General features: G+C 41.7%; 1 protein-coding gene across 1 annotated transcript in view; it reads right to left on the bottom strand.

Annotated features, from left to right (window-relative positions):
- Positions 1-27936, bottom strand: part of ZZEF1 (zinc finger ZZ-type and EF-hand domain containing 1) — a 293759-nt gene that overhangs the window by 120127 nt on the left and 145696 nt on the right. The window contains exons 26-30 of the mRNA XM_089655409.1: positions 26288-26528; positions 12573-12652; positions 12376-12460; positions 3972-4461; positions 3430-3594 (exon numbers count right to left, since the gene is read on the bottom strand). Of these exons, the coding sequence (XP_089511535.1) occupies positions 3430-3594; positions 3972-4461; positions 12376-12460; positions 12573-12652; positions 26288-26528 (1061 nt within the window). The remainder of the gene's footprint in view (positions 1-3429; positions 3595-3971; positions 4462-12375; positions 12461-12572; positions 12653-26287; positions 26529-27936) is intronic.

Here is a 27936-nt window from a genome sequence, read left to right as displayed (position 1 = left end):
AACACAATAAAATGTCGAGGCCTGGCATTTCAAAAAAACTACTTTTGTATTACTGGAATCCACTATGGTGTCTAAATAGGTAAACACTAGCTGTAAAAACTTGTTACTCACCATAAAATCCCTTTCTCTGAATTCACTGAGGGCACACATCTCTTCAAATTCTAAACCACCTTCAGCAGTAGGACACTAGGCAGCAAAAAAAACAAACAGCACCGCTTATGGGCAATCCTAGCTGGCAGTAAACCCCCTCTCTGCTATCGTCACAAATCAGTACAAGTAGAAAAAAAACAGAGGGGTGGGTAACATGTCTGTCAATGAACTCAGAGAAATGGATTTTACTGTGATAAACAAAAGAAATCCAGTTTTCTCTCTTCCTCATTGATGGACAGAGCTCTTCATATTTTCGATCATAGGGATGTCCCAAAGCAGTGCCTCAATGAGGTGTGGGAAACCAGAGGAAAAAAAGCACTCAAGCACACCCAAAAATCCTTGAAAGGGGAAAAGGAACTGCAAAACAGCCACCTGCAAAACCAGTGGCCGAAACATGCATCCAAAGATGCTACAAATTCAATAAAACATGGTAAAGGCATATACAGACAACTAGAAGCCACCTTGAAAACTTGAAACACAGATTGCCTGATGTCGAAACACACAGGAAGCACTAATCGCCCTGGTAGAGTGTGCCGTAACGCGGAAGGGAGAAACTCGACACTTAAAGGCAGAAGCCTAGGCAACCATCTCGGAATGTGAAAGCAAATCTGCAACCTCACACAACGAAAGGTAAGCCTTCCAAGTACGATGACAAATCTACTGAGAGGAGGAGTTACGCTCCTTCAACATGGTGGGAATCACAGATCCAAACAGCCCCCTGTCTCTCAACAGCCAAGCTGTACAAGCCAGCAATGATAAAGAACAGTAGAAGATAGTCCTTGGTAGAGAAGTTCCTCTTGCAGAGAAAGCAATCAGAGGACGTCCGTAACCACGCAGCACGTTGGCATACCACCGAGTCACCGAGACTATCCAAAGCCACCAGAATGTCCGAGATCCCTTCAGCCTCTATCCTGCACAGCAGACAAGAGAAGCTCAAGTGGAAGAAGGCAGAAAGAAGCTGGAAAAACTCCATCAGAGCATCCAATGCATCTGCCAGGGGGATCTCTCACTCTTGACACCTTCCTGTTGAGATGAGACACCAGAGGAACCATGGCCAGGGTTCCCCACCGCAGATAGAAAAGCATCCGGGTGTAGTGACCACCCTCCTTGTTCTGATGTCTAACAGCTAAGGTCCAGTGGAGAGATCCAGCATGTGCTGTTCCGCCTACTAAAGAATGTGTGAAGCCTCCAGTGGTGCTGTCGAGCTCCTTGTCCCATCCTGATGATTGACCTAGGCCACAGCTGTGGCACTGTCCAACTGTGAAGGCGCCTGTGAAGAAGCTCCATCCAAAGCGTCAAACTCATAGGGCACAGATATGTATAGGGCATTTTAGGGAACAGATAGGTAGCAGAAACACCTCCCGTGTCCAGAGACCCTGCGCAGACCTCAGACCCTGAATTTCCCCCCTAGCTGGACAGGCTGGCATCCATGAAGAGGAATTCCCAGCCTGAAGAGATAGAGACTGGAGTTACCAAAGGAGGGAGACCCTGGTTGATCATCCCATGCAGATCTGGTTCTCAAATGACACACAAGATTTGTTACCCTAAGATAAGATTTCCTTCTGCAGCACCCTCACATGGAAATGTGCATATGGAAACACCTCAAAGGTGGACACTATAAGGCGCAGAACCTGCAAGTAAAGGCGCAAAGGTGACCACCAGCAAAACAGCAGCAATCAGACTGCAGTCCAGCGTCTCCAATACTTGTCTGGCAGAAGGGACACCTTAGCCCATGCCGTGTCGAGAATCAGCCCAGATAATACAAAGGCCTGGCAGGGTCAGTGCAGGCTTCCTGAGGTTCACCATCCAGCTGAACTCCTGCAGAGTGCACATGGTTGTCCATCAACATAGAAAGCAAATGCGATTGTCTAGGTTGCCTTTGACGGCAGTCCCCCACTGTCTCCACAAGTAAGCACCAGAGCCAGCACCATGGTAAACAACTAAGAGCAAAGGGGGGGGGGCCAGAAAAAAGAGCACCCAACTAAGAATGCATGTCCCCGACCACACATCAGAGGAAATACTGGTGCCCGGTACAGATGGGAATGATAGGTACGCATGCTTGATGGATATGGAAGCCAGGAATCTCCTTGATGATGTGAAGCCACCACAGAATAGATGGGCTCCATCTTAACCTCTGTACTTTCTTTGAGGTCCACTATTGGAAGGACCCTTTCCTTCTACAGAACCATAAACAGGTTAGAGTAAAAATTCTAAAGAAATGTAATTTTGTAGCCTTGCAAAATCAGCTCATAGACCCATGTATTGGAACGCTGAAAAATGAAAATCGTGTCATCCCACCACCAGCAGATCCCAAGTCAGGATAGGTAGCTACAAGAGTCAATCAGGCAATCCCCGTGTCCTGTGGGGGGGGGGGGGGGGGGTTTGGGAGACTGAAGAGTACAATGTAGGCCTGTAAGGGCGGAGGAAACCGTACATGGCCGACAACCCCAAGAAGCACCCTCAGCCTTCCAGTGTGCCTGAGGAAAAGGGGGGTGGGGTGTCTGTTTAATGGTCCAGCCATAACTGCAGGTAATACTCCTGAGTCAGATTTTCCTCTCCACCTAAGTGGGGGAGCTGTTGCCAGGATAACACTGTGACACATATTTCAGTTACCCAGTCATTTATGTCACCATGAGACGTTTAACTCACCGGTCATTTAACTTGCCAGACCAGGATGGGGCTGTCGCAGCCGACCCAGCGCATATCTAAAGGTCTGCATGAGCTGCTGGGCAGGCTGTGGTGACTTCTGGATCTAGATTATCCAGCCTGTTATCCAGCCAGGTTGTTGATTGAAGATCTCCAGAGGAAAATACCAGGAAAAGAGAAAAAAGGCTATGAAACCATATGTCCCAGCAGGGAAAAGGTCCTTTCTCCTACACTAGGCAGAAAGAACCGAGCTGGGTGGTTTACTACCAGCTAGGACTGCCAATAGGCAGTGCTAGGTTTGTTTTTTTGCCTATTGCCTATATCTTGCAATATAAATCTATCTAGACCTATGGTCGAGAACATGAAGAGCTGTGTCCATCAATGAAAGATAGAGTAATAATTGGTATTTACAGCAGATTTGATTTCATAAACTATGTGAAGAACAATCTTGACAAACAAAATTCTTCATTCCCCTGCACCACAATGAATGGATAAGGCTGGTTGCTGTGGAACATTATAGACCGATAAACTTTCACTATTGAGATCTATTGTCTTAATATTCCTAGTTTTCATAATGCAAAACGATGTAAAATGTTGCAATAAAACTCCATGTAAGTAGATGGATAAACTTACTTGGTAAAGTCATTCTGGCAAGCCAGCAGCTCCAGTAGGAAGAGTACACAAGGAGGCTGAAAGAAATTGGGTTGTCCCAGAATGTCCAGACACTCCTGAATTATCCGAAGTACTTTCAGAATGCTTTCAGCCTGAGCTTTTCTTAAGGACAGGACCTGCAAAACACTTAAACAACAAAAAAAACATTAAAATATTATTGCAACAAATCACATAGTAAAAACAACACTAACTAGAAAAGCACAGAGATGACTGCAGCTGACAAGGCTTTTGTTTGGAAAATTACTTTTAATTATACCCAATTTTTTAATTCTTCGCTAAGTGATTCACTAAAGGCTCAGAACACCCACATCAAGTTCATTTTCGATTATTGCCTGTGCATCCATATTTAAGAGTCTTTCCTTATAAAAGGATAATTAGGAGTACATTTATACTGATGAGTGATCTGCTTTGATCATCTTGTGCTGGGATTATTCATTATACCTCCTCCTAAAAGCATTATCATCTAAAAATAACAACTGGCAAGAAAAGTTTTCAGTCTTTACCTTTCATGGGAAATTGCTGGATCCTTTACAAAATCTAAGATACTTTTTAAAATTGGATATTTTTCCTTCACTGTTGGCAGCATCTTTGCCTCCTCCATAGAGCGGAATGAAAGCAGCCTTAGTCTTGCTCGACTAAATGGGGCTTTACGGGTTGGGGTAGGAGGAGGAGAGGAAGGCTCTTCGGCTTTTTCTGCTGTTTTTGTTTGTGACCCTACTGGTGTCTCATACTTAAAGAGTTCTGATTCCTTCTTTTTCTGAGGGTCAGAATCAGGCACTTGACATTTAGCCATTAAATTTGGATGAGCAGCTTCAGGAGAGGCATTAACAGGCGAGGCACTTGAAGCTTGAAAATCTGCTTCTACAATGGAACTCTTTCTACGATTGTACAACACTCCATTGTCATCTGTAGAAATCCAGCTCTCTAATGGCAGTCTTGATGAAGTAGGTAAAAATCTCAGCAGCAGAAGACATTTCTCTACACACTGCTTTGCTGTAAACAGATGCATATGTTGTAAGTACAAAATAAACAGAGAAAAACACATAATACAGATGGAAAATGTAAACTATAGTGTATTTAAAGCAATCATCTATGTTTAGGTGTTAATGCAATGACTATATTTTTTTTTTTTTATGTCCTGTCACATTTGCACTTGCGTACTGTACCATATTTTGCACTTTATTGCAGATATGTTGGAAATCTTGTCTATTGGCTATCAGGGAATCAGTCAGCGATGATTAACAAATAAAAATGACAGCTTAATAAATAATATTAGGATTTCAACAAGACAGACCTAAACTTTTAATACTGAAATAGTTTACATTAAAGCCCAATCCCAGGCAATAAATTCTTTTTAACTTTTTAGATAACATAAGGAAGGGATAGAATCTTTGTTTGCTTTATATTTCCATCTTAAAGAGGAGCTCCAGTCTCCTGTGTAAAAATTAAATGTCAGCAGCTACAAAAACTGTAGCTGCTGACATTAAACATCCACTCACCTATCTCATGATCCAGCGGTGTGCTCACCCCAGCCGTTTTCATCTCCAGTTGCCTGACCTGGCATGTTACCTGTGGGCACCTGGCTGTGACAACTTGCAGCTTCACAGCCAGGTGCCCACTAAGCATGTGAAAGCTTTGCTGCACATTGTGAATGATCCCCGCAGTCTTCTGCAACCTGTTATGTGTCCCAGAAGACTGCGGGGGAAGAATAAAATCTCCGCTTCTGATCCAGGTGGTCAGAGCAGAAGTGGTAGTGGGTACCTATCAAAATCAGGCACCCCCACCCCAAAAGTGTGATTTTTTTTTTTTATTTACCAGAAGCGGGGGAGGAGGCCCTTTTGGGTAGACCGCCGTTTTAGACCTCACTGAGAACCACACTAGTATTACATTTCCTCCAGATCTCTAGCTGAAATCTGTACCTCAGTGTACTGTATACAAAGAGCTTGAGGAAAGGTGTGCAGAAGCTTGAAATTTCATCTACAATTCATGGCTTCAATGTATCGCAGGCCAATTTGAAAAAAATAAATAAATTTAAAATTAAAGTGTTACTAAACCCAGGACCCTAAATTCACACTATCTAGTCTCCCACCGTAAACAGAACATAAAAATGCAATTATTTTAGTAAATATAAACTGCTAAATACCTTTTCTCATCAGCAGTTAGAGCAGTCTTGTGACTTCAGCAGAGCACTGGTTAAAGCTTGTAGGAGCAGTTTTCTTTCTGCTCTAGGAGGATGCAAAACCCGTGACCTCTATCTAGACAGTGTTGATTGGCCCTGTGCTGATCACATGCACTCTCCCAAGAAAAAAAAATCCTCTCTAGCAAAACACACTACACTAAGCATGTGCAGAAGGGCTATGGTTTAGTCTGTTTATCAGCTTGGACATTTGAACAAGAGGAGGGGCGGAGAAGTCAGGATCAACAGCCTTTTTACACAATGCAGAGGATTGCACCATGGTTAAAATCAGAAAGGGGCTGTTAGGAACCAGGAGATTGTCTGGTTAAGTTTGCCAGCAATCCTAAGCAAGGTGAAAATTTCTCAGAACCCCGAAGAGCGAATGAGGAAATCCAGCAGCATCAGGCCACAGAGGGGGAGAATCATTTTCCACATTCATGCCTGCTACCTCAGATGGAAAGATTGCTACCTTGGGGTAAGCCTCTGGAATTGTCAAATGCTGATAATACAGGAGTGGATAGTCAGGTTGTGGAGGAAGGAAACCCTTCATTAACAGTAATACTGGCAGCCATACATCAATGTTAGATTACTCTGACAGAACATAGATTGGATCTCTTATTCCTCAAATAGGATATGCAGAATATGAAGGAGAGAGCAACACTTGCTGAACATATAGTGATTTGGAAGACACTGTACAACCTTTAGAAGGAATTGTGAGGAATGCCTATAAAGAACTAAAAGAGTAGAAGAATAAATTGGGAGACATGAAGGTCTGCCTCAGAGGGAATAATATTAGTTTGCTAGGTTTCACAGAAGGTGAGGAGTGTAAACAACCACAGGATTTCTAGGAGCAATGGTTTAAGGGGATTATGTGGTTTCAGGCCTGCTTGCCATAGAGAGAGCTCATCACATTCCTATAAGACCCTCACCCACAGCAGCACCTCCAAAATCTCTGAGAGCCTGAATACTGCATTTTCGGAGTTAAAGATATATCCTCAAAGTTGCAACAGCAGTGCCAAAAGCTCCTACATAATGGAAATCGCATCAATCTAACCTGACTTCCCAGATGCTACACAAAAACGTCCACGTTTCATACAGGTGAAAAGCCTCCAGAGAGGTTAATCTGGTGCTGTACCTTGCAAAGTTGAGAATTATTGACAGACTTCTATATGTTACAGTTCTCCTGTTTTTTCTCATGGACTTCTGCTGCATGGGCCTAGGTATTTTCTGGACGGAAATACTTTCTCCTGTGTCTAAGGAGGCATGTTCCAAGGATAATTTATAGAGATATGTTGTACCCTGGTTCCCGAGAGTTTATGCAGACTATAAGCATTCATAACAGCTCTGCTTCTCTTCCTAGTAAGCTGTGATTGGCCCACAGCTGTCACATAATACATGGGGCCAATCACAGCACCCTGTACCATGTGATCAGCTCCAGCCAAACACAGATCACTATCCTGAGCTGTCAAAACGTAACTCATTCATGACAGTTTTCATGAATGAGTTAAGTTCTGACAGCAAGCTTTGCATTGCAGGGGAAATGATCTTTATTTCTCCTGCAAAGTGAAGTTTTTAAAAAAAAAAAGAAAATCCCTGATCTCACGCACACACACACAGTAGTACAATGTTACTATGCTAACATTGTACTATTCTCATAAAAGTATTTAAAGAATAATAATAATAAAAAAAATTAAAAAAAAATACCATATTGAGAATTTTTTTCTTTAATTTTTAACAGTTCTTTTTTTTTTTAAACTACTTGCCAACATTTTGTGGGTGAGCAGCAGCTCTTGGCAAAGCGACGCAATTATGTGTCGCTTCCTATTTTGGGGTGTTAACGCACCTGTGCCCCCCCAATGCCCCCCCCATCAGTCCAGGGAGAGAAGAGAGAACTCGGCACCGAGTAAAAGCACCACTATATTTTACACGCATGCGTTAGATTAGCACATTTAACCCTTTGATCGCCCCTATTAACCCTTTGATCACCCCGTCACCCAGCCAGTGCCATTAGTAAAGTGTCAGTATATAGAATTTTTCACTGATCGCTGTATTCTTGCCAATAGCGACATCAGATAGTGTCAGGGTCAGTAAGCCTCCCTCCCAGCCAGGGTCAGCTAGCACACTATCACACTCACGATATAGGTCGCTGATCACCGCCGTTTAGTGTTTGTACGGATCAATATATTGATCATGAACAGAACTATACTAGTGCCTCCTTTGTATAGTGTCCACAAAAACGCAGTGTTAGCAGGATTGGCCCCGTTCGCTGCCAAATTTGTGTTTAGACCCTTCACTGTTTTTCACAGAAGATTTGTGTCAATTGACTGTGGGCCAAGGCAATTTATACACACAACAATACATGGCCGCCCACCCATATTCAGACAATTCGCATGGAAATCTATCACGGTTTCTGAATTTAAAACTCTTTTGGGCCTAACCCTCAACATGGGCATTACAGAAAAGAATGAATTGCGGTCATGTTGATCCACAGAGCCAATTTATCCTATGCCTATGTTCTCTGCTGTTACATATATGCCCAACATGGACCAGCAATGTACTGGTACATCGCTGGACTTTCTGAGTGGTTATACCGGGATGATGTTTGCAGCTACAGGTATCATCCTAGTATCGTTTTTTTCAGTTGGTGGTCAGCTTTCATGTAAAAACAATTTTAGTGGCCAATTAGCTGCTGAATTGTTTTTACGAGCAGTGAGAAGGGACATCCCCCTCCTGCTGCCTTCCACAGTTTTCTTGGGCTCTCCTGTCCCACAGGGAAATCCGAAAATGCAGCCGGAAATTCCGCTGGCTGACCATAGAGCTGGTCAGAGATCAGAATGGCTCCAATCATCTCTATAGTCTAAGAAATCAGAAGCTATGAGAATTTCATCACTTCAGTTTCGCAGGATATAAAAAGCACCATTTGTAAACTGGGAAGGCTTCTGATCACACCGATCTTGTTGAGATTAGATAATGTAAGGGCAGAGGAGATATCTAAAGTCTGATAGACCCCAGATTTCTCAAAAAGAATCTATGACAATGCCCATTGAAGTTATAGGGGATATTTGCATCCCCTGTGATAGCATTAAAAGTGATTAAAATAATAATGAAAAGGACAGTGTAAAAATAATTAAAAGAATCAAAATAACTAAAGAAAAAAAAAAAAAAAAAACACCCTTGCCCCCCTGCGCGCGTGCACCTGCATGCGCCAGCCTTGACACCATGCCAGTATGTAAACAGTGGTTGCACCATGCATGTGAGGTATCACCGCAAATGTCAGATCGAGGGCAAAAATTCTAGCACTAGACCTCCTGTGTAAATATAAATTAGTGACCTGTAAAAGCTTTTAAAGCGTCGCTTATCGCGAATGAAAATGTACGTACAAAACACATGGCCAAGGCAACAAAGGTGTGGCTCAAGAAGAAGCACATTAAGGTCCTGGAGTGGCCTAGCCATTCTCTAGACCTTAATCCGATTGAAAATCTGTGGAGGGAGCTGAAAGTTCGAGTTGCCAAACGTCAGCCACAAAGCCTTAAAGACTTGGAGAGGATCTGCCAAGAGTGGACCAAAATCCCTCCTGAGATGTGTGCAAACCTGGTGGCCAGCTACAGGAAACATCTGACCTCTGTGATTGCCAACAAGGGATTTGCCACCAAGTATTAAGTCATGTTTTGTGAAGGGGATCGAATACTTATTTCCCTCATGAACATGCAAATCAGTGCATAATTTGTTAGACATGCATTTCTTTTCAATTTTTTGTTGCTATTCTGTCTCTTAGTATTACAATACACCCACCATTCAATTTTTAGACTGATCATTCCTTTGTGAGTGGGCAAACATTCAAAATAAGCAGGGGATCAAATACTTATTTTCTTCACTGTAAGCTTCTAATGTTGGCCCTGAAATGCCAGGATAGTAGAAGCAACCCCTGCAAATGACCCCTTTTTGGAAAGTAGACACTCCAAGGCAATGTGAGTGTTTTGCAGATCTAATGTATTGCCACGTTTTTGGAAAATTAAGAAAGAAAACAAAAAATGTATTTTTTCTTTTCTTTTTCAAAACCCTGTGACAAAAATTATATCTGTAAAATACTCACCATGCCTCTTATCAAATTCCTTGGGGTGTCTACTTTCCAAAAAGGAGTCATTGGAGAGGGTGTTTGTACTATCCTGTCATTTTAGAGCCTCCGAAACTGTGATAGGTAGTGGGGAAGTGATATGAGGAAATATGCCCTTTGAAAGGCTAGAGGTGGTCATGTTGGGGGCTTGTATATAGCTAGCCTGCCAAAAAGTCTCTCACATGTGGTATCCCTTTATCAATTGTAAAAATTTGATTTCCATTTCACCTTCTGTCCTGTTAACCAAGATAAATGGAAAGGGAGAATCTCCCCAGCAGGGAGATACTTGAAGGAAAATGCAATACACAGAAGTCTGTAACCCATAAAATGTGATTTGTGTACTTTTGTGAACTCTTTTGCCACTGAGAAACAATGGAATTTTGTTGGATTATACTGCTGTTTGCAGGAATCTGGGAAACTGAAGAGTTATAAGCCAGTCAGGGGATAATCCATTCTCTATTCATGTCTCGGTTTTGTGAGAAAGCAATACATAGGGTCATAAAATAGAGGGGTGGGTGCCATGTCCCTCAAAGGACTCAAAGATAAAGATTTTTCTTTTCCGTTCATTGAAGGACAGTCATTCTTCATTACAGATGGTATTGATGTCACCACCTACAGAAGCAGGACTCTAGGTGCGACTAAAATAAAAGCACACTTAAAAGGTGGTCCTTTGGCGGTGTACAGTAATACAATATATACAAATCGGAGCTATGAAAAAATGGTCGCTGTATATACTTTCCCAGAAAAACTACAAGGAAATGGCCGCAAGGTTTAATACAGTAAACCATATGAATAGGGAAAAACAGCAAGAAAATGGCGGTGGAAAAGTGTACCAGATTATTGGGACTTCAACAAAATGGCCGCAATAATTAGCATATATAATAAGCCAATCAGCATCCAGATCCCCCTATAAATACCAGACAAATCACCACAACGCTATCCTGATGAAGCTACGAGGGGCGTGGCGTAACGCGTAGACGTGGTGACGTATGACGTATTTCCGTTCCAGCGTCATCTTGGTACACCAGAGAGTTCTTAGTACACCCATGTGAGGTGACACAGGCATTTTGTACTGCAGCTGAAATGTGAGTTCGTGCTTGGCGGTTTTCTTTATATTAAAGCTTTACATACTGTGTCACACCTATGAAGGATCTCTGGGTTTCTATTGTATGATTCCCAAACATCATGTCTATTTATGAGCGTTCATACTACTACCTGGCCATGGAGGAATAGTGGAAGGTGGAGGAAAGCTTACTGAAGGTGGTGGAGCCTATCCTTGTGTGGAGAGATCGTGTAGGATCCTGGGTGATCCATAAGGCTTTTTGGCCCCTCTGGGTCGCAGGGGGAAGGTGAGCGGGCATGCCTGCCATATAGGAGCAATACTCACCACCTGCACCGGCACAGGAGCATGCAGTTTTTCATTGTGTGTGTGGGCTATTGATACACAAGTTAGACACCGGACATTGTGGACTGTTTTATTACCTTACAGCCACTGTGAGTACGGGTGGACTGCTGCAGTCACTGGGAACAAACAGAAAGAAACTCCAACGTAGACATGGAGGCTCTAGACTGCAGGCTGAATAGACAAAGACTGTGCAGAGCACACACATACAGCACTCCACTAATTGGATTCACTATGCAAAGCTGGGTGCCTGAAGGTCACACTCCAGGTTAGCCTCACCACATTGCGCAGCGAGATTTGGGTATAGCCTCAAAAGCTATTGCTGAGAAACACCAATACAGATAGACCCTGGCAACCCAGCTCAAGCAGTATAGCAAGGAAACTTAACTGAATGATGGACAGTGTAAGAAAAAGGCATCCAACCTCCCAGGACACCAGTAAACTGAGGAATGCTGGGTAGTGGAGGGATAATATAGGTAATGTAGCTTACAACTATTCTCTTTAGCAGTGTCCCAACCTCCTGTAGGTGGTGAAACAGCAAACCCAAACACTCCTGCGCTTAGGGATGGACACAGTATAGATTAGGACCTCATCACGAATGTCCTGCACACCTTGCTGCCCTCAATAGACTGGGGAAGTCCAAATGTACTGAATGAAAAAAAAAACAAACAGAGGGTGCACCGGCCTAGTGCATTACCTTAACCACTTGCCCTCCTGAGGATTTACCCCCCTTAATGACCAGGCCTCTTTTTGCTACTCTTCCTCAGGGGCTCTGAGGAAAAGACACGTCCTCAAAACGCGTTAGCCTGTTGGAAGTCCACAATGCTAACAGACACATAGTGCGGATTGGACAGAGTTGTTCTTTCATGATGTGCCTTTGACTGTATTGTCTTTTTGTGAGTACAATACCTACTTTTATCATTAAATACATTTTTTAGGGTAATGCACTAGGCCGGTGAGCCCTCTGTTTGTTTTGTTCCTCCTGTAGGTGGTAGTATAACCCAAATGTTTCTGAATTTCTGTATCCCTCATTAACTTCCTTATTTGACAACATTTAGTTTTTAAAATGACAATAATTTGAATATATGGCATTTAGCGACATACAATGTTCCATGAGCAGAATAAAGTGTGCTCTATTCGTTACAAATTTATATAGAATATTACGTAGTATAAAACCATTTGTTATCAGTAAAGTAATGCTTCTGCATTGCTCACCCAGCATGTCTGGATTCATTTCTGCTCCATCAACCACAAGTTTATCATTTCCACCTGTATGCAAGCACTTCTGCTTCATTTCAAGCTGCAGGGAACACAATACAAGACCAATGTAAAATGGTTACGATTACAAAGGTGCTGCTAGATAGTTGCATTAAATGTGATACTATAGCAAAAAATAATAGAAAAACACTTACCATCCATATTCTAATGCCATCGGCCAAAGCATAAACCTGAGAAAACTCCTCAGATAAAGTGAGATTTCCTCCTGTTAGCACTGGGGGGAAGGGGGTAGGAAACATGTTAAAAGTTTCATTTTGAATCTCTAATGCAAATGTTAAATCTAACCTTTTTAGTTTTGGATAGAATAGGAAAGCATAAGAAACCCTGAAGTGTTTTTACTGCTATCCGTGGTTCTGTTAGAGAAGTTTTTCCTTATGTATTCTCCCAGTGAAAACTGTTTTTACCAAACATGAAATGAGAGGAAACCTGCTACAGAAACACAGATATAAAGATGTTTAAAAAAAAAAGTAGGGTAGGGTAAACCCCTTGTTAGCTTTTACGTAAAGTCAATGTCCTTGTTGAAGATTTGCACTAACTTCTTGCCTGTTGAAATCAGACTCACCAGTACAGAAAGAAATATTTCAAAAGGAACCTGAGATAGCAATATAAAAAAAAAAAAACATGGGTTATAAAACTCCCCCATGCTTGGCTGGGCTTCCACTTTTGGCTGCATTCACACCTTAGCTATGCTTCGCTTTTCGCATCATGTGCATTAGTCGCATAAAAGCCCACTGACAAGAACAGACTGCCTGTGCACCAAAACAGCTCAAGTATAATTTTTGGCACTTAGCCAAGTGCATTAGGCAACACAAGTTTTTCACACATTTTGTCATGCAGAAGCTGTGCAACTACTACTCATGTTTGGGGCACAAGCGGAACGTACATTTCCAAGTTGCTCCGGTGTGATTGCAGACTTAATGTTATTACTTTCCTAACAGCAAGCCCAATGTACAAACTGCTGTTGCCTTATGGGAATGCAAAGTAAACTGTAATGCATGAATATAAAGTTTTAGGATACAATTTTAAATTTTCTTTCACCTTCAACTTTCGAAAACTCCATGTAATTATTTTAATCAAATAACCAAAACAAGAACAAGTAAATGGGACTTTTAAAAATGCAATAAAGATCGAACTTGTATAAAAATATAGAATACGCGATTAATAGATACAGATTAAAAATAACATACATATATTAAAATGCAGCAGCAACAGCACATGTACAGAATAATTTGTGATACAATTTTACAAATGTCTCCATATACAGGTATCCTAATATCACCACTGTTTCCTTGCACTGCCAGGTATTCAGATTCTACTATAAAATTATAGTAAATATACTGTTCTAGTAATTAACTGTATTCTTCAATGGGAGAATGACACTCCCTCTGGCCTTGATGGTTAGTCCCTTATGCCTTTTTTTCTTTATAAAATTATTTTATTCATTTGATCATAAAAGGCAGAAGTCTGGACCAGCTACCATGATTCTAGTTAAATATACAGGTGAAACTCGAAAAATTAGAATATCGTGCAAAAGTTCATTTATTTCAGTAATGCAACTTAAAAGGTGAAACGAATATATGAGATAGACTCATTACATGCAAAGCAAGATAGTTCAAGCCGTGATTTGTCATAATTGTGATGAATATGGCTTACAGCTCATGAAAACCCCAAATCCACAATCTCAGAAAATTAAGTGTCCCACTCTAATCAGCTAATTAAGCCATAACACCTGCAAAGGGTCCCTGAGCCTTTAAATGGTCTCTTAGTCTGGTTCAGTAGGAATCACAATCATGGGAAAGACTGCTGACCTGACAGTTGTTCAGAAAACCATCATTGACACCCTCCATAAGGAGGGAAAGCCTCAAAAAGCAATTGTAAAAGAAGTTGGATGTTCCCAAAGTGCTGTATCAAAGCACATTAATAGAAAGTTATGTAGAAGGGAAAAGTGTGGAAGAAAAAGGTGCACAAGCAGCAGGGATGACCGCAGCCTGGAGAGGATTGTCAGGAAAAGGCCATTCAAAAGTCGTTGGGGACTTTCACAAGGAGTGGACTGAGGCTGGAGTCAGTGCATCAAGAGCCACCACACACAGACAGATCCTGGACATGGGCTTCAAATGTCGTATTCCTCTTTTCAAGCCGCTCCTAAACAACAAAGAACGTCAGAAGCGTCTTACCTGGGCTAAAGAAAAACAGACCTGGTCTGTTGCTCAGTGGTCCAAAGTCCTCTTTTCTGATGAGAGCAACCTTTGCATCTCATTTGGAAACCAAGGACCCAGAATATGGAGGAAGAATGGAGAGGCACACACTGCAAGATGCTTGAAGCCCAGTGCGAAGTTTCCACAGTCTGTGTTGATTTGGGGAGCCATGTCATCTGCTGGTGTTGGTCCACTGTGCTTCATTAAGTCCAGGGTCAACGCAGCCATCTACCAGCAGATGAGCTTTATGGGGATGCTGACTTCATTTTCCAGCAGGACTTGGCACCTGCCCACACTGCCAAAAACACCAAAATCTGGTTCAATGACCGTGAGATTACTGTGCTTCATTGGCCAGCAAACTCGCCTGACCTGAACCCCATAGAGAATCTATGGGGCATTGCCAAGAGAAAGATGAGAGACATGAGACCGAACAATGCCGAAGAGCTGAAGGCCGCTATTGAAGCATCCTGGTCTTCCATAACACCTCAGCAGTGCCACAGGCTGATAGCTTCCATGCCACGCCGCATTGAGGCAGTAATTGCTGCAAAAGGGGCCCAAACCAAGTACTGAGTACATATGCATGCTTATACTTTTCAGAGGTCCGATATTGTTCTATTTACAATCCTTGTTTTATTGATTGCATGTAATATTCTAATTTTCTGAGATTGTGGATTTGGGGTTTTCATGAGCTGTAAGCCATAATCATCACAATTATTACAAATCACGGCTTGAACTATCTTGCTTTGCATGTAATGAGTATCTCATATATTAGTGAAACTAATAAACTTTTAAGTTGCATTACTGAAATAAATGAACGTTTGCATGATATTCTAATTTTTCGAGTTTCACCTGTAGAAAGCACCAACAGCCATATGAATAATATAAGTACACCCCATAGAAATTTACCTTTTAAACAATTTGTCAAAAATATCAATAGATGCTATAGTGTACTGTGGGGAGAAAAAAATTACACCCTTGGCCTCAAAAGCAGGTTTTGGCCCCTTTAGCAGAAACTACTTCTTGTAAGTGTTTTACATAACTTCTTATCGGCCTTTTGATATTAACTTACTGAAATATTTTACCACTTCCCCATTCAAAATTTATACAGTTGCAAGACCTTCGTGGGTTTCCTTGCATGACATGCCCATTTCAAAGTCTCCCTACAAAATTGTAATAGGACCTAGGTCAGTAAATAGTTCCAATTATTAAAAATTATATGCAGATAACTTGTGCACTACCACTCACCAACACAAATTAAAAAAATTAGAAAAAAAAAATTAAAAAAAAAGTGCACCAACCTATACTTCAGAAAAAGCTGCCAATGCTCCCCACATAAAACAAAATAAAAGACTGTAAATCAGTGCAGCGCATACTCCCACTCCATCATAGATTAATAGTAAAATATGAAAATTTTATATGACAGTCTCAGTCTTCCTTGATCCCTGAGGAAGTCACATGATTTGTGACGCAACATGTTGGACGGAGCCAGGTGACGTCACTTCTGGTCGCAGCCAAAACCAGAACTTCGAAAAAGAAAGCGTTTGATGTTTTACAATGCGTTGTTACACTCGCCTATGAATGTAAACTTTATGTGAGTGTCTTTCTTTCATACAATACATTATTTTAAGTCAGTATTACACTATGAAGACAGTTTTTTTACCCTACATAATGCCGTAAATTGAGGAAATGCGGTAAAGGTGTGCAGAAAGAGTAGAAAACCTGACAGGGAAGTGAAGCTGACCTGGCCATACCATAAAGTGAAACTAGACCTGTATAGGTCAGGAAAAAGGTTCACCTAGATTGTAAGCTCCAAGGAGCAGGGCCCTCCTATCCTCTTGTATTGAACTGTATTGTTGCTGTATTGTCTCTCTCTATATTGTAAAGCGCTGAGCAAACTGTTGGTGCTATATAAATCCTGTATAATAAAAATAATAATATACACAGGTGAAGCACAAATTACATGATGTTGGAGATATAGTAACATGATTGAAGGTAAAGTCGTCTCATCTTTGCACAGATAAAGAAAAGTTTTGAACTGTGAAACTACAGTGGATAAAGTTTAAATATTATATGGTGAAGCATCAGTAGACTTTTAACTCTTTATGTTTTTCTGTTGGAGCACTGGGACTCTGGGTTCAATGTCTTCACAGCAACTGCACTAATATATATATATTTTATTGGTATTTGATTATTTGAGGGATAAGAGGTCTGTTTATCAGGAAGTACACATATGACCATTGAGATTAATATTTTACTTTTATTTTTACACTTGAAAGAGCTGGAACACAGATTGTGGTATCGAATTTTCCCATTTTACAATTAATATATGATGGAATGGAAGCATGTGCCACACTGATTTACAATCTTTTAGTTCAAATTATTCCCTTTTTTTTTTGTAATTGCTAGTGTGCTGGGTTGAAATATTTATTTGTGGCTCAACTTAAACCACACATTTCTGTCTAAAACACTTTAATAAGATGCAAAATTCATTGTTGGCTCAACATCACTGTACTTAAAAGTACTGTAGGAACTGTATTATAGGCTTATCAGAACAGGTAATCTCTCTAGGTCAGTCCTCTGGAAACCGGCTCTCCTATTGCAGTAACCACGTGTAACCAATTCAGACAATACTATAGTGCTCTGTTCTCCTTTACCCTTACGCATTTCGAAAGTAGAACCTTCTTTATTCTTGGTTACTGCAATAGGAGGGCCGGCCTCCAGTGGACACTGTGTGCACCTGTGACAGGGTGACAAACTACTATACCCAAAGTTGTCTATACTTTAAAAGCCTCACAGGTAATAAACTGAAAGTTGTACGCGCCTCCTTGTGCACTTTTTAAAAATTTTCATAATATGTTTCTTCATTTTACTTTTTTTTCCAATTAACGTTATCATAAGGGGGCTGATGAGCACTGTAGAAGCAATCAGCACATTCAAAAGCACTGTAGAAGCAATAGGTTGGCTGTGTAGCTGTTGGATTGCTTATACAATATGGCTTGCCTGCTTTCAAAAATAAATGAACTTACAGATGTTTTGCAGCTGTGAGTTTGTTTACATGCTGCTACTCCTGCTTGCATAGTAGTTATATTAGTGGCAGTAAAAGGTAAAAATATTGTCAATTATTCCACTGCATGGAAAAGAATCTGTGCCAAAGTGGCACAAAGGTCAAACAACTTAAAATTTTTCCATAATAGGCCAGCCCTGCAAATTTAACTCAAGAGTTGACTGATGCTAACAGAGGTCTTCAAAAACCCCAAAATATAATTGCAGGGTGTTTCAGTTACACTTGCAACAGCTAGGTTCAAAGTACATACATCTATTAAAATAAATAATTTTCATACATGTAACCTCCATGGGTGGTGTGTCAGGAATAAGCCTTAGCTGTCCGAAAAGAATGTTATAGCAAGATTAGAGCTCGTCATTGAACATTTATGCAAACACAAGTCCCTCTAAAACAATATGCTGTGAACTGCATTTCAGAGGAAGAACCTCATAACTGTGCAGCATGGTGGTTGAAATTATATTATTATTATACAGTATTTATATAGCGCCAAAAAGTTTGCTGAGCGCTGTACATTATAGTGGGGGACAGTACACGAGACAATACAATAACAAAACAATATACAAGGGGTGCGAGGGCCCTGCTCTTTTGAGCTTACAATCTGTCATTTGTGGTTGCTTTGCTGCTTGAGGTCCTGGGCAGGTCTCAAGATCCCATGCCTAACTTATTGTATACTTGGGTGCCCAAGGGGAACATGACAACACTATATATATATATATATATATTTATTTATTTATTTATTTTTTTAATTAATAAATATTTATCCATGATAACACTATCGATGGAAACAATCCCTGGGGCATTGTGATCTGTGTTGCAAATATGCTCAAAAGCCATAAACTACATAGGGGCATCAGCATTTTGCAATAAGGAAGAAGCATAGTGCCTAATTTGAATATATTTAAAGATTTTTTTTGGTGTTATGGTATGTGAGACTTTGAGAGAGTCAAAACACCCTAAGCCAGAGCGGCATAAGAGATTGTACATTCAGAGTAGAGGAGAATGCTTCCACCAGGAGAAACAATTAGGGCAGTCCCAACCTAGGACGAACAATGGGTCACCTAGGAAAGAGGAGAGGGGGTGATGAAGGGATAGAAGTTAACCTGAATATTTTACACTTTCCCACACCTTAAAAGAATGGAAGGTGGTAGAACTGAAAAAACATCTATGGTATAACAGGGTAAGCCATAAGGAGCCTGAGAAGATAGGTTATACTCGCTAGTTTACCAAGCTAACCCAAAAGGGGGTGATTAGTTAGGCATGAAGGAAAGTCAATTGAGATATCTGTGCAGTTTGGAAGTAGCTAATTATAGGAGGGATGCTAAGACCTCCTTGTAATTTTGGTCTGAACAGTGTTCGTCTAGCAAAACTTGGTCTAGTATTGCCCAAAATAAATGCAAGGAATTTGGCCTATAAAGATTGTAGAACACGTAAAGGTATCAGTTCTAGAAGTTCTCTAACATAATACAACAATATAGGTAAAATAGTCATTTTAACTGGTGCTATCCTTCCATGCCAAGAAAAAAGGGTGGAGTTTCTATTCCAGTGATCACATAATCTCTGTTCTTAGCTGAATAAGGTGCTTAGAGAGCTAGGGGTGGAGAAACAACAGTACACTGATCTTCCCAGTGAATGGCTGTGCAGGGGGTGATGTCAGCACAAGTCTTGGCCATTGGAGGACAAGCAGGCTGCGCTCCTAGAACAGCCAGAAAGCTGACCATGCTGAGATAGATGTGCTTTCGTGCCACATTCTGCACACATTTGGAGAAAGCAGTGTCATTTTAAAGATAGAAAAGTACATTCTCTAGGGCAACAAACACAAAACACCAACACCAAGGGCATGAGCTGCAGTTATTCCAGCAGAACAGGGTCCTCAGACAGAATTGTGTACTCTATTCATCTGCCCAATCCACCTAGCGGCTGTTTGACAAACTGACAATGCTAAGTAGGACAAATGAGAGCAACAGTTGCCTTCAAAAGGATCTTTAAGTATCAATCAACAGAGTCTTTAAAGGATGGAAATCCTCAACAGAAACAGGAAGTCTTTCCCTCATTCTCATAGAAAGCACAGTAAATTGCACCTTGCGGCGAACTACACTCATTGCACCATGTGCCAAGGTGAGCGCTGAACAAGGGATCCAGTTCCCAAAGCTAACATTACAGGTTGACAGATAATGTGTAGTTGCGAGTGCACTAAAAAGCTGCTAGGCACTCAGGTAACCAAAAAAACCTCAAACAGACAAATTAAAATATAGTGCAGCACTAAAATATATCACAGATACAAGTGACAATTGTATAAATAAGTTCGTAGCCAGTGTCAGAAAACATGAATCCTTATTCCAACGAGAAACTGGTGTTTGTGCAGTCAGAAGTGATAAGAATGCGCACTCACCAGAGCGCATAATCAAACGCACATTTGTATATAAATATCCTGAAGTCACTAAGGAGCATCAAGGTCTGGTCAGGAATGGAGATGAATCGCTCACTGAATACGCCTGGATCTTGTAACCTCTGGTGTGTGATGACGAAGTAACCGGGGACCTTTTAGGGATGGACAGGTCAGCTCACCGGGTGTATGGGAATCCTTACTGCGAGTCCTGTGAATTTGTGAAGTAATCCTCCCCAAGGGAGTTTAAAGCAGAAGAAACTCCATAGTGTAGTATGTTAAGGCATTTATTTAGGCATAAAACATCCAGAAGGTGGCAGGTTTCCAGGTGGAAAATACAAATAGCAGTGCAACTAGGACTAACCGTCCTGGTGAATAGATGGCCGCCGGAGCTACACGTTGCTCCGGCGGTGTGACGTCACGGCGTTATTGACTTCTCCTACGCGTTTCGTGTAACACACACGTCGTCTGGGTGGATCGTCAATAACGCCAAACCGTGCGCCAATGGTTTATATAGGCAATGGCGCATGCGTATACGCATGCGCCATTGTCTATTTAAACCATTGGCGCACGGTTTGGCGTTATTGACGATCCACCCAGACGACGTGTGTGTTACACGAAACGCGTAGGAGGAGTCAATAACGCCGTGACGTTACGCCGCCGGAGCAACGTGGAGCTCCGGCAGCCATTTATTCGCCAGGACGGTTAGTCCTAGTTGCACTGCTATTTGTATTTTCCACCTGGAAACCTGCCACCTTCTGGATGTTTTATGCCTAAATAAATGCCTTAACATACTACACTATGGAGTTTCTTCTGCTTTAAACTCCCTTGGGGAGGATTACTTCACAAATTCACAGGACTCGCAGTAAGGATTCCCATACACCCGGTGAGCTGACCTGTCCATCCCTAAAAGGTCCCCGGTTACTTCGTCATCACACACCAGAGGTTACAAGATCCAGGCGTATTCAGTGAGCGATTCATCTCCATTCCTGACCAGACCTTGATGCTCCTTAGTGACTTCAGGATATTTATATACAAATGCGCATTTGATTATGCGCTCTGGTGAGTGTGCATTCTTATCACTTCTGACTGCACAAACACCAGTTTCTGGTTGGAATAAGGATTCATGTTTTTTGACACCGGCTACGAACTTATTTATACAATTGTCACTTGTATTTGAGATATATTTTAGCACTGCACTATATTTTAATTTAAACATTACAGGTTGACCCAGCTGCTGCTAGGCCTGGGTACAGTTCCCAAGAACTACAGTACAATGAGGGAAAACAATAAGGAAACTGCTAGTAAGCTCTGAGACAATAAGCAGTGGTCTCTTGATAGAAGTGTCAGTTGAACCAGGGAAGAAAAATAAAGAATATTCTAGATACAGTACTTCTCCATACGAGAAACTGTCCATCACCTAAGGACACTGAGGAAACTGAAGTCTCATGGATTGGGTGAGGTTACATGAAGGCACACTGAGGGCATTCCCAGCAAAGCAATTACATTACGGTAACATCATACAATCCATGCTTTGACTACTAGTCCTCTACTGTACAATTAAAGCAGAACTACACTGTATCTGAGCACCACAAATAAAAAATGCTATTTGATTTGTAATATTCAAAGCAAACTCCCCCATCCATCTATGTCCCTATGTTTTAGTTTGCTGAGAAATCACTTTGCAACCCCCCCCCCACACACACACACACACACACACACACACACACACTTCTAGCTGGGGCCATCTTGAGTAATGATTCATGTAGCATTTGCTTCCTGTAGTCTAGCCTCCCTTAGCTCAGGCAGGCAGGCAGGAAGGTATGCTTAGCTGAGAAAGCCCCTACTGAAGACTCCTGGAATGGATGACATCATTTGCCTAGCCCTGGAAACCAGGAAGTAGCGGAAAAAAAATCCATTAATAAAAAAAAAGTTTAAAAACAAGTAAAGACAATATACCTTTCTATCTTTTACTAATACTAGCAGCATAAGGATTCAAAATAGTCAATGTTGAGTGAGAAAGTGAAGTTCCACTTTAGGTTATTTAGATTGTGGTGTGTGTGTGTGCGCGCGTGTTGAGAGGGGGGGAGGGGGGGGGGGTTGAGGCTCAGGAAGCAAAAGGATTAAATTCCTTCCCAGCTTAGAGAGCTCTTTTGATCTTGACCATGATAACATAGCAAAGAATGTCAGACCCTAGATATCTTGAGGTTTAAATAAGATGTTCTGTCAGCATACTCCAAGAAAGTAATAGTAATGGGCACCTAATCTGGAATACCAAATACTAACTTCATGGATTTGAACTAGTGATAAATATGAGGGTTTAATGACTCTTTCCATGTCACAAATTGGCAGTTTTGCTAATTTAGATATTGCGAATGAATACACCATGTTAATTTTAATGTAAGTATCTGTGAGCACTGTCTGAATGAAGATCTAATATTTACCTTGAACAAGTAGGTGCTACGCCCAGAGATAATCCCCAAGGAGGAATGTCGGTGTTCTGGCTCTGTGTGTCTTCCCAGCACCAATACAACTGAATGATGAGGATTGGTATAGCCAGCACCAGGGGCGGACTGACAACTCATGGGGCCCCCGGCCATAGGGGATCATGGGGCCTCTGTGTCCTTGCCCAAACTCAAAAAAGCCTATGAAAAAGGTACCAGGGGCATCTCATGGGGCCCCCTACTGACCCCAGGCCCTCGGGTAGTGCCCGAGCTTCCAAATAGTCAGTCCGCCCCTGGCCAACACTCGTCTTCCTGAATAATAAACTTTTTGAAGCGAGTAAAATGTGCATATAAAATGGCTTTCGTATTTCATAGCCATGATTAAGGCTTATTGCCAAATCGTGTAAGCCATTTTAAATGCAAATTTTACTCAAAAGTTATTATTCTGAAAGACGAGTGTTGGCTATACCAATCTTAATATTTACCTGTCAAAATATGTTAAAACGGCAGTAATTTCCATGGGTATACAAATTCTTTTTTACATGACTTATGACCAGTTATGAACATCTCTACGGAGTCTGGTATATACGAAATTGACCAATAGAACAACACAGATGCAGGGGATCACTATGAAAAGCACTGTAACCGTTTGGCTTTGGTACCCAATTGTTTACAAGGAGGCTTTGTGAGGGATGGATGATTTTAAAAGGAAACCTGTCTGGAAAGAAGCACAGGCTGTCATTTCTGGTCTCCTTGTGAAAAAACAGATTTGCTGGCTGTAAAACTAACCCTCTGCCTTCAATAATTATTACAAGGACTAAAGCAATGCCTGTACTTAAATCCAGATAGCCTACAAAATACACAACGAGGTGCTGCTAAGGACAGCTCCGGAGAATGAGCGACTACAGCAGTCAGCCGGAGGCTGTAAGAATGGGTGAAGAGGTTCTAAACCAGGGTTATGCAACTTGCGGCCTATGGGCCACATGCGGCCCAAGATAGCTATGAATTGCAGCCCAATACAAAATTGTAAACTTACCTAAAAATGTGGATTTCTTGTGGGGGGGGGGGGGGGGGATTTTTGTAAAAATGTGTTTACACTTAGCAAACAGACGCAGCCAAAGAAAAGTTTGACAGAGTCTCTTTACTGGACGTTTATAAGTTTTATCTTCCCAAAAGCTAATATTCCACTCTTCACAATCATGTCTTACTCATGTCATCAGTTTTCAGCAGCACTTTATTTATGAGCAACTATTTTCAAGGATGAAGCACACAGAGGGCAAAATTTGAACCAAAATTTCTGATGAGCACCTTGAGAATTCATTCAGAATTGCTACTACATCTATCGAACCAGATACTGATGCGTTAGTTTATTAACTAGTTGCCGACCGCAGATAGCTGAATGACGGCTGCACTGCGGCCGGCCAGTTCTGGGTGGACGTCATATGACGTCCTCCCAGAACGCGCTCTCCTGCGCGCCCCAGGGGCGCCCCACCCGGTGAGATGTAGTAAAAGGCCAATCATACTGGCCTTTTACCACGTGATCAGCCGTATCCAATGACACGCTGATCAGAGGGAAATGCAAGTGTCGGTTCTCGGCTGCACTTTCCTCACGCTGTCAGATCGTGAGGAAAGTACTGCCGAGAACCAGCAGTTGTCAGAGCGGGGATCGGCACCGATCATCAGTGCCCTGATGATCGGTGCCCAGCAGTGCCACCCACAAGTTCCGCCCACCTGTGCCCAGCAGTGCGCCCACTAGCTCCGCCCACCTGTGCCCAGCAGATCACCCACCTGTGCCCAGCAGTGCACCCACCTGTGCCCAGCAGTGCACCCACCTGTGCCACTCTGCAGTGTCACACACCTGTGCCCAGAAGTGCCACCAACCTGTGCCCAGCAGTGCCACCCACCTGTGCCCACCCACCTGTGCCCACCAGTGCCACCCACCTGTGCCCACCCACCAGTGCTGCCCACCAGTGCCACCCACCAGTGCAGCCCAGCAGTGCTGCCAGTCAGTGCCCAGCGGTTGTGCCAGTCAGTGCCGCCAGTCAGTGCCCAGCAGTGATGCCAGTCAGTGCCGTCTATCAGTATCCATCATCAGTGTCACCTATCAGTGCCGCCTATCAGTGCTGCATATTAGTGCCGCCTATCCGTGACACCTCATTAGTGCTGTCTATCAGTGACGCCTATCCGTGCCACCTCATTAGTACTGCCTATCAGTGCCCTTTAGTGCTGCCTATCAGTGCCCATCAGTGCCGCCTATCAGTGCCCATCAGTGCTGCCTCATCAACGCACATCAGTGAAGGAGAAAAATTACCTGTTTGAAAAATTTTATAATAGAAACAAAGAAACTTTTTTTTTTTTTCAAATTGTTTGCACTTTTTTAATTTATAGCGCAAAAAGTAAAGCGCCCAGTGGCGATTAAATACCACCAAAAGAAAGCTCTATTTGTGAGAAAAAAATTATCAAAATTTCATATGGGTACAATGTTGCATGACCGCGCAATTGTCAATCAAAGTGCGGCAGTGCTGAAAGCTGAAAATTGGCCTGGTAAGGAAGGGGGTATAAGTGGCTGGTAGGCAAGTGGTTAATAACAACGTCAAATACTGCACTAGTTTTAAGTTGCCCTCTTTTATAAATAAATAAAAAAAAAACAACAAAGTTTTATTACTCAGGTACATTATCTATGTTAGTGATCATTAATTTGTGATCTGCCAGACATTGTCTGCTCATCAGCTATCCTTACGGTTAGTGTATTTTATGTGTGGTCCAAGACAACTCCTATTTTTCCAATGTGGCCCAGAAAGTCAAAAGGTTAGACACCCCTGTTCTAAACAAAAATAAGCATTAATTCTCCCTTTCGCCTGTGGCAAGAACTGTACTGTAGTTATGTCTATGTAAATGAATAAGGTATGACATTTGTACAGAGCACCTATTAACAATATCTTAACATTCAGGGCTTTACCCACTGGGAGAAAGAAAATATTTTCTTGTTGAACCAGAGACTAGATGTATAGATGTCTCAATAAAGTAAGGATTTATAGGATGGCGACTTAACCATGTGATCCGAATTGGTGCAGAATCGGTCACCACCATTTGGTGAACACTGTAAATGACTACTCTGCTCACCATCTGCTCCATGCTTTACTAAGAAAAGCTGGCCACACAAAGATTTTTTCAGTTCAGCCTGAAAAAAAAATCTAAAAATTCCTCCATCTATGCTACACAGTGCAAAGCTGTCAAAATATCTACACCGTGCCTGCATCAAACTGAATACAGGTGCTGTTTGGCTGTCAATTTTCCAATATAGGGTTGTTGGAATGGAGGCAGCTGACAGGGCCACTCACTGAGGGAACTTTGTCCAGTTCATCAGGAACTAAAATCTGAGTCTAAGAGCTATAGAGAATACAAAGAACACATACTGTACTTGCTCTGGGAAAGCAGGTGATATGTGTATAATTCTTAGTTTATGAACATGCCTCCCACTACAAAGTAAAATGGCTTCAAAATGGGACTTCTAGCTGTATTGTTTCAGCAGTTATGGCAAGTGGCAGTGCTCCCTGGAGTTTCCAGCTCTGAATGCAAAGCATCCATCATATTCTCTAAACAATACAGACCTAATCCAGCGTTTCTTTATAATCCCAAATTAGCCGAATATTCATGTTACATAGGGTACCTGAAAATCAGAGCTGAGAAACACAGCCCTAATCAATCAATACCACATGTCTAGAATTTGATTCATCAGGATATATTGCTTTTAGATAATTACCATATTTTTGTAATTTTCCAAATAACTGTGGTGTAAGGTATATGAGAGCAGCAAAGGTACAGTTCACAGCTTGATCCACAGCAGAACCAGCCACTATATCATTCTTTGTCGGCTGTTTTTTAATCGCTTGCACCAGTCCTTTGAGAAGTTCAGAGTTAGGGCCACAGTAATCCTGGGTAGGATCTGAGTTTGCAAAGTCAAGGAGAAAGTTACGACAGTCATCTGCATGAGAGTTCTTAGTCTGCAAATAAAATAATAATGTAAAAAAGCATTTACATAGTATTAGGTTCCAATGTAACACTAATGTTTCAACACTTGTAGTTTTAACAGTTATTACTTTCATATTCTAAACAATGTAATATCTTGTCTATTTAACATAGAAAACACACTATAAGGCTGCAGGGGCAATGGTGTAAGCAATGCATCTGCATTGGACAGCAATGTGTAGTGCATACCGACTGTCAAGTGAGATTATATTGAAAGTAAAGCTGGGCAATTAAATTGAGACTATATGAAAAAATGCAGAAAAGCAGAGGTCATCTTAAAGTAATAAGAAAGTGTGAAAAAATCCTTCTCCCTACAAGTTAATGTCACAATATGCTAGTATGCATTGCATACTAGCACATTATGAAAGTACTTAAAACAAAGCCCTCCAGCGGTGCGCTGTCATCACTGACAGGGCTTTTTATTTTCACCCGGTCTTCCTTCCTTCTGAGTTTGCGGGCTCAGGCTGTTTGAATGGCTGATTTGCAATAACGCAACAATCCTGGCACAGTGCTCTAAAGGGATAAGACTCAGTATGCAGAAACAGTGAATAGTTCCTAAATGGTGCACATTTAGGAGATATTCCTTGTACATAGAGGTATGCTTTATTATAGGTTTAACTGTAAGTACAAGTCCCTAAGCGGTGACTACTACTGCTTTAAGTGAGTAGGAAAAAGAAAAAAAAGAAATAAAAGAAAAAAAAGAAGCTTTACTTCCAGCTCCCAATCTTCTCTGTTGGTCAGTGAGTGAGGGCATCCCATCAAGGAATGGGCTAGAAGAGAGGCTTAGGAGGTAGAAGATTGCAGAACAAGCTGAAATTGGACCTGAGAGGCATATAAATTCAGAAATTCAGCCACCTATATCTCTGGAGTTACTAATTATTTGACATATGGCTTTAACTAAAGGTAACCTCTGTTTATCCAACATTTCATCAAATGCTCAATTTAAAATGCTTAACGTGGAAGTGCAGTTAAAAGCTAACCAAGGCTAAACCTACTCCCACCCCCATTCTATCTAATCCTATAAAGAAAAGATCTGTATACTTACTTATTCTGAAGCCGCTCCGATCCAGTCCCATGATCTCTCCAGCTGTGGCTTCAGTGAAGAGGAGAGATCTCAGACAAAGGCTGCTAATGCCTGGGAGATGTCATCATCCATAGGCTTACTATGGGACATTTGTTGTCAGATATCCCTCCTCTACACTGAAGCTGCTGCTGACAGAAGACCCTGGGTCAGGAATGGAGCAACTTCAGAATAGGCAAGTAAACAGATGTTTTCTTTACAGGGTTAGATAGGACAGGCTTAGAATGGGAGTGGGAGTAGGTTTAGCCTTAGCTTTTGACTGAACTTCCACTTTAGGCTTGTGATACATTTTTCTTGAAGTG

This window comes from Staurois parvus, unplaced genomic scaffold (assembly GCF_062004578.1).
Source record: "Staurois parvus isolate SC_StPar_1 unplaced genomic scaffold, SC_StPar_1.0 ptg000839l, whole genome shotgun sequence".
NCBI lineage: Eukaryota > Metazoa > Chordata > Amphibia > Anura > Ranidae > Staurois > Staurois parvus.
The sequence above is the reverse complement of the archived record's forward strand: the minus strand, read 5'-3'. Positions and strand labels throughout refer to the sequence as shown.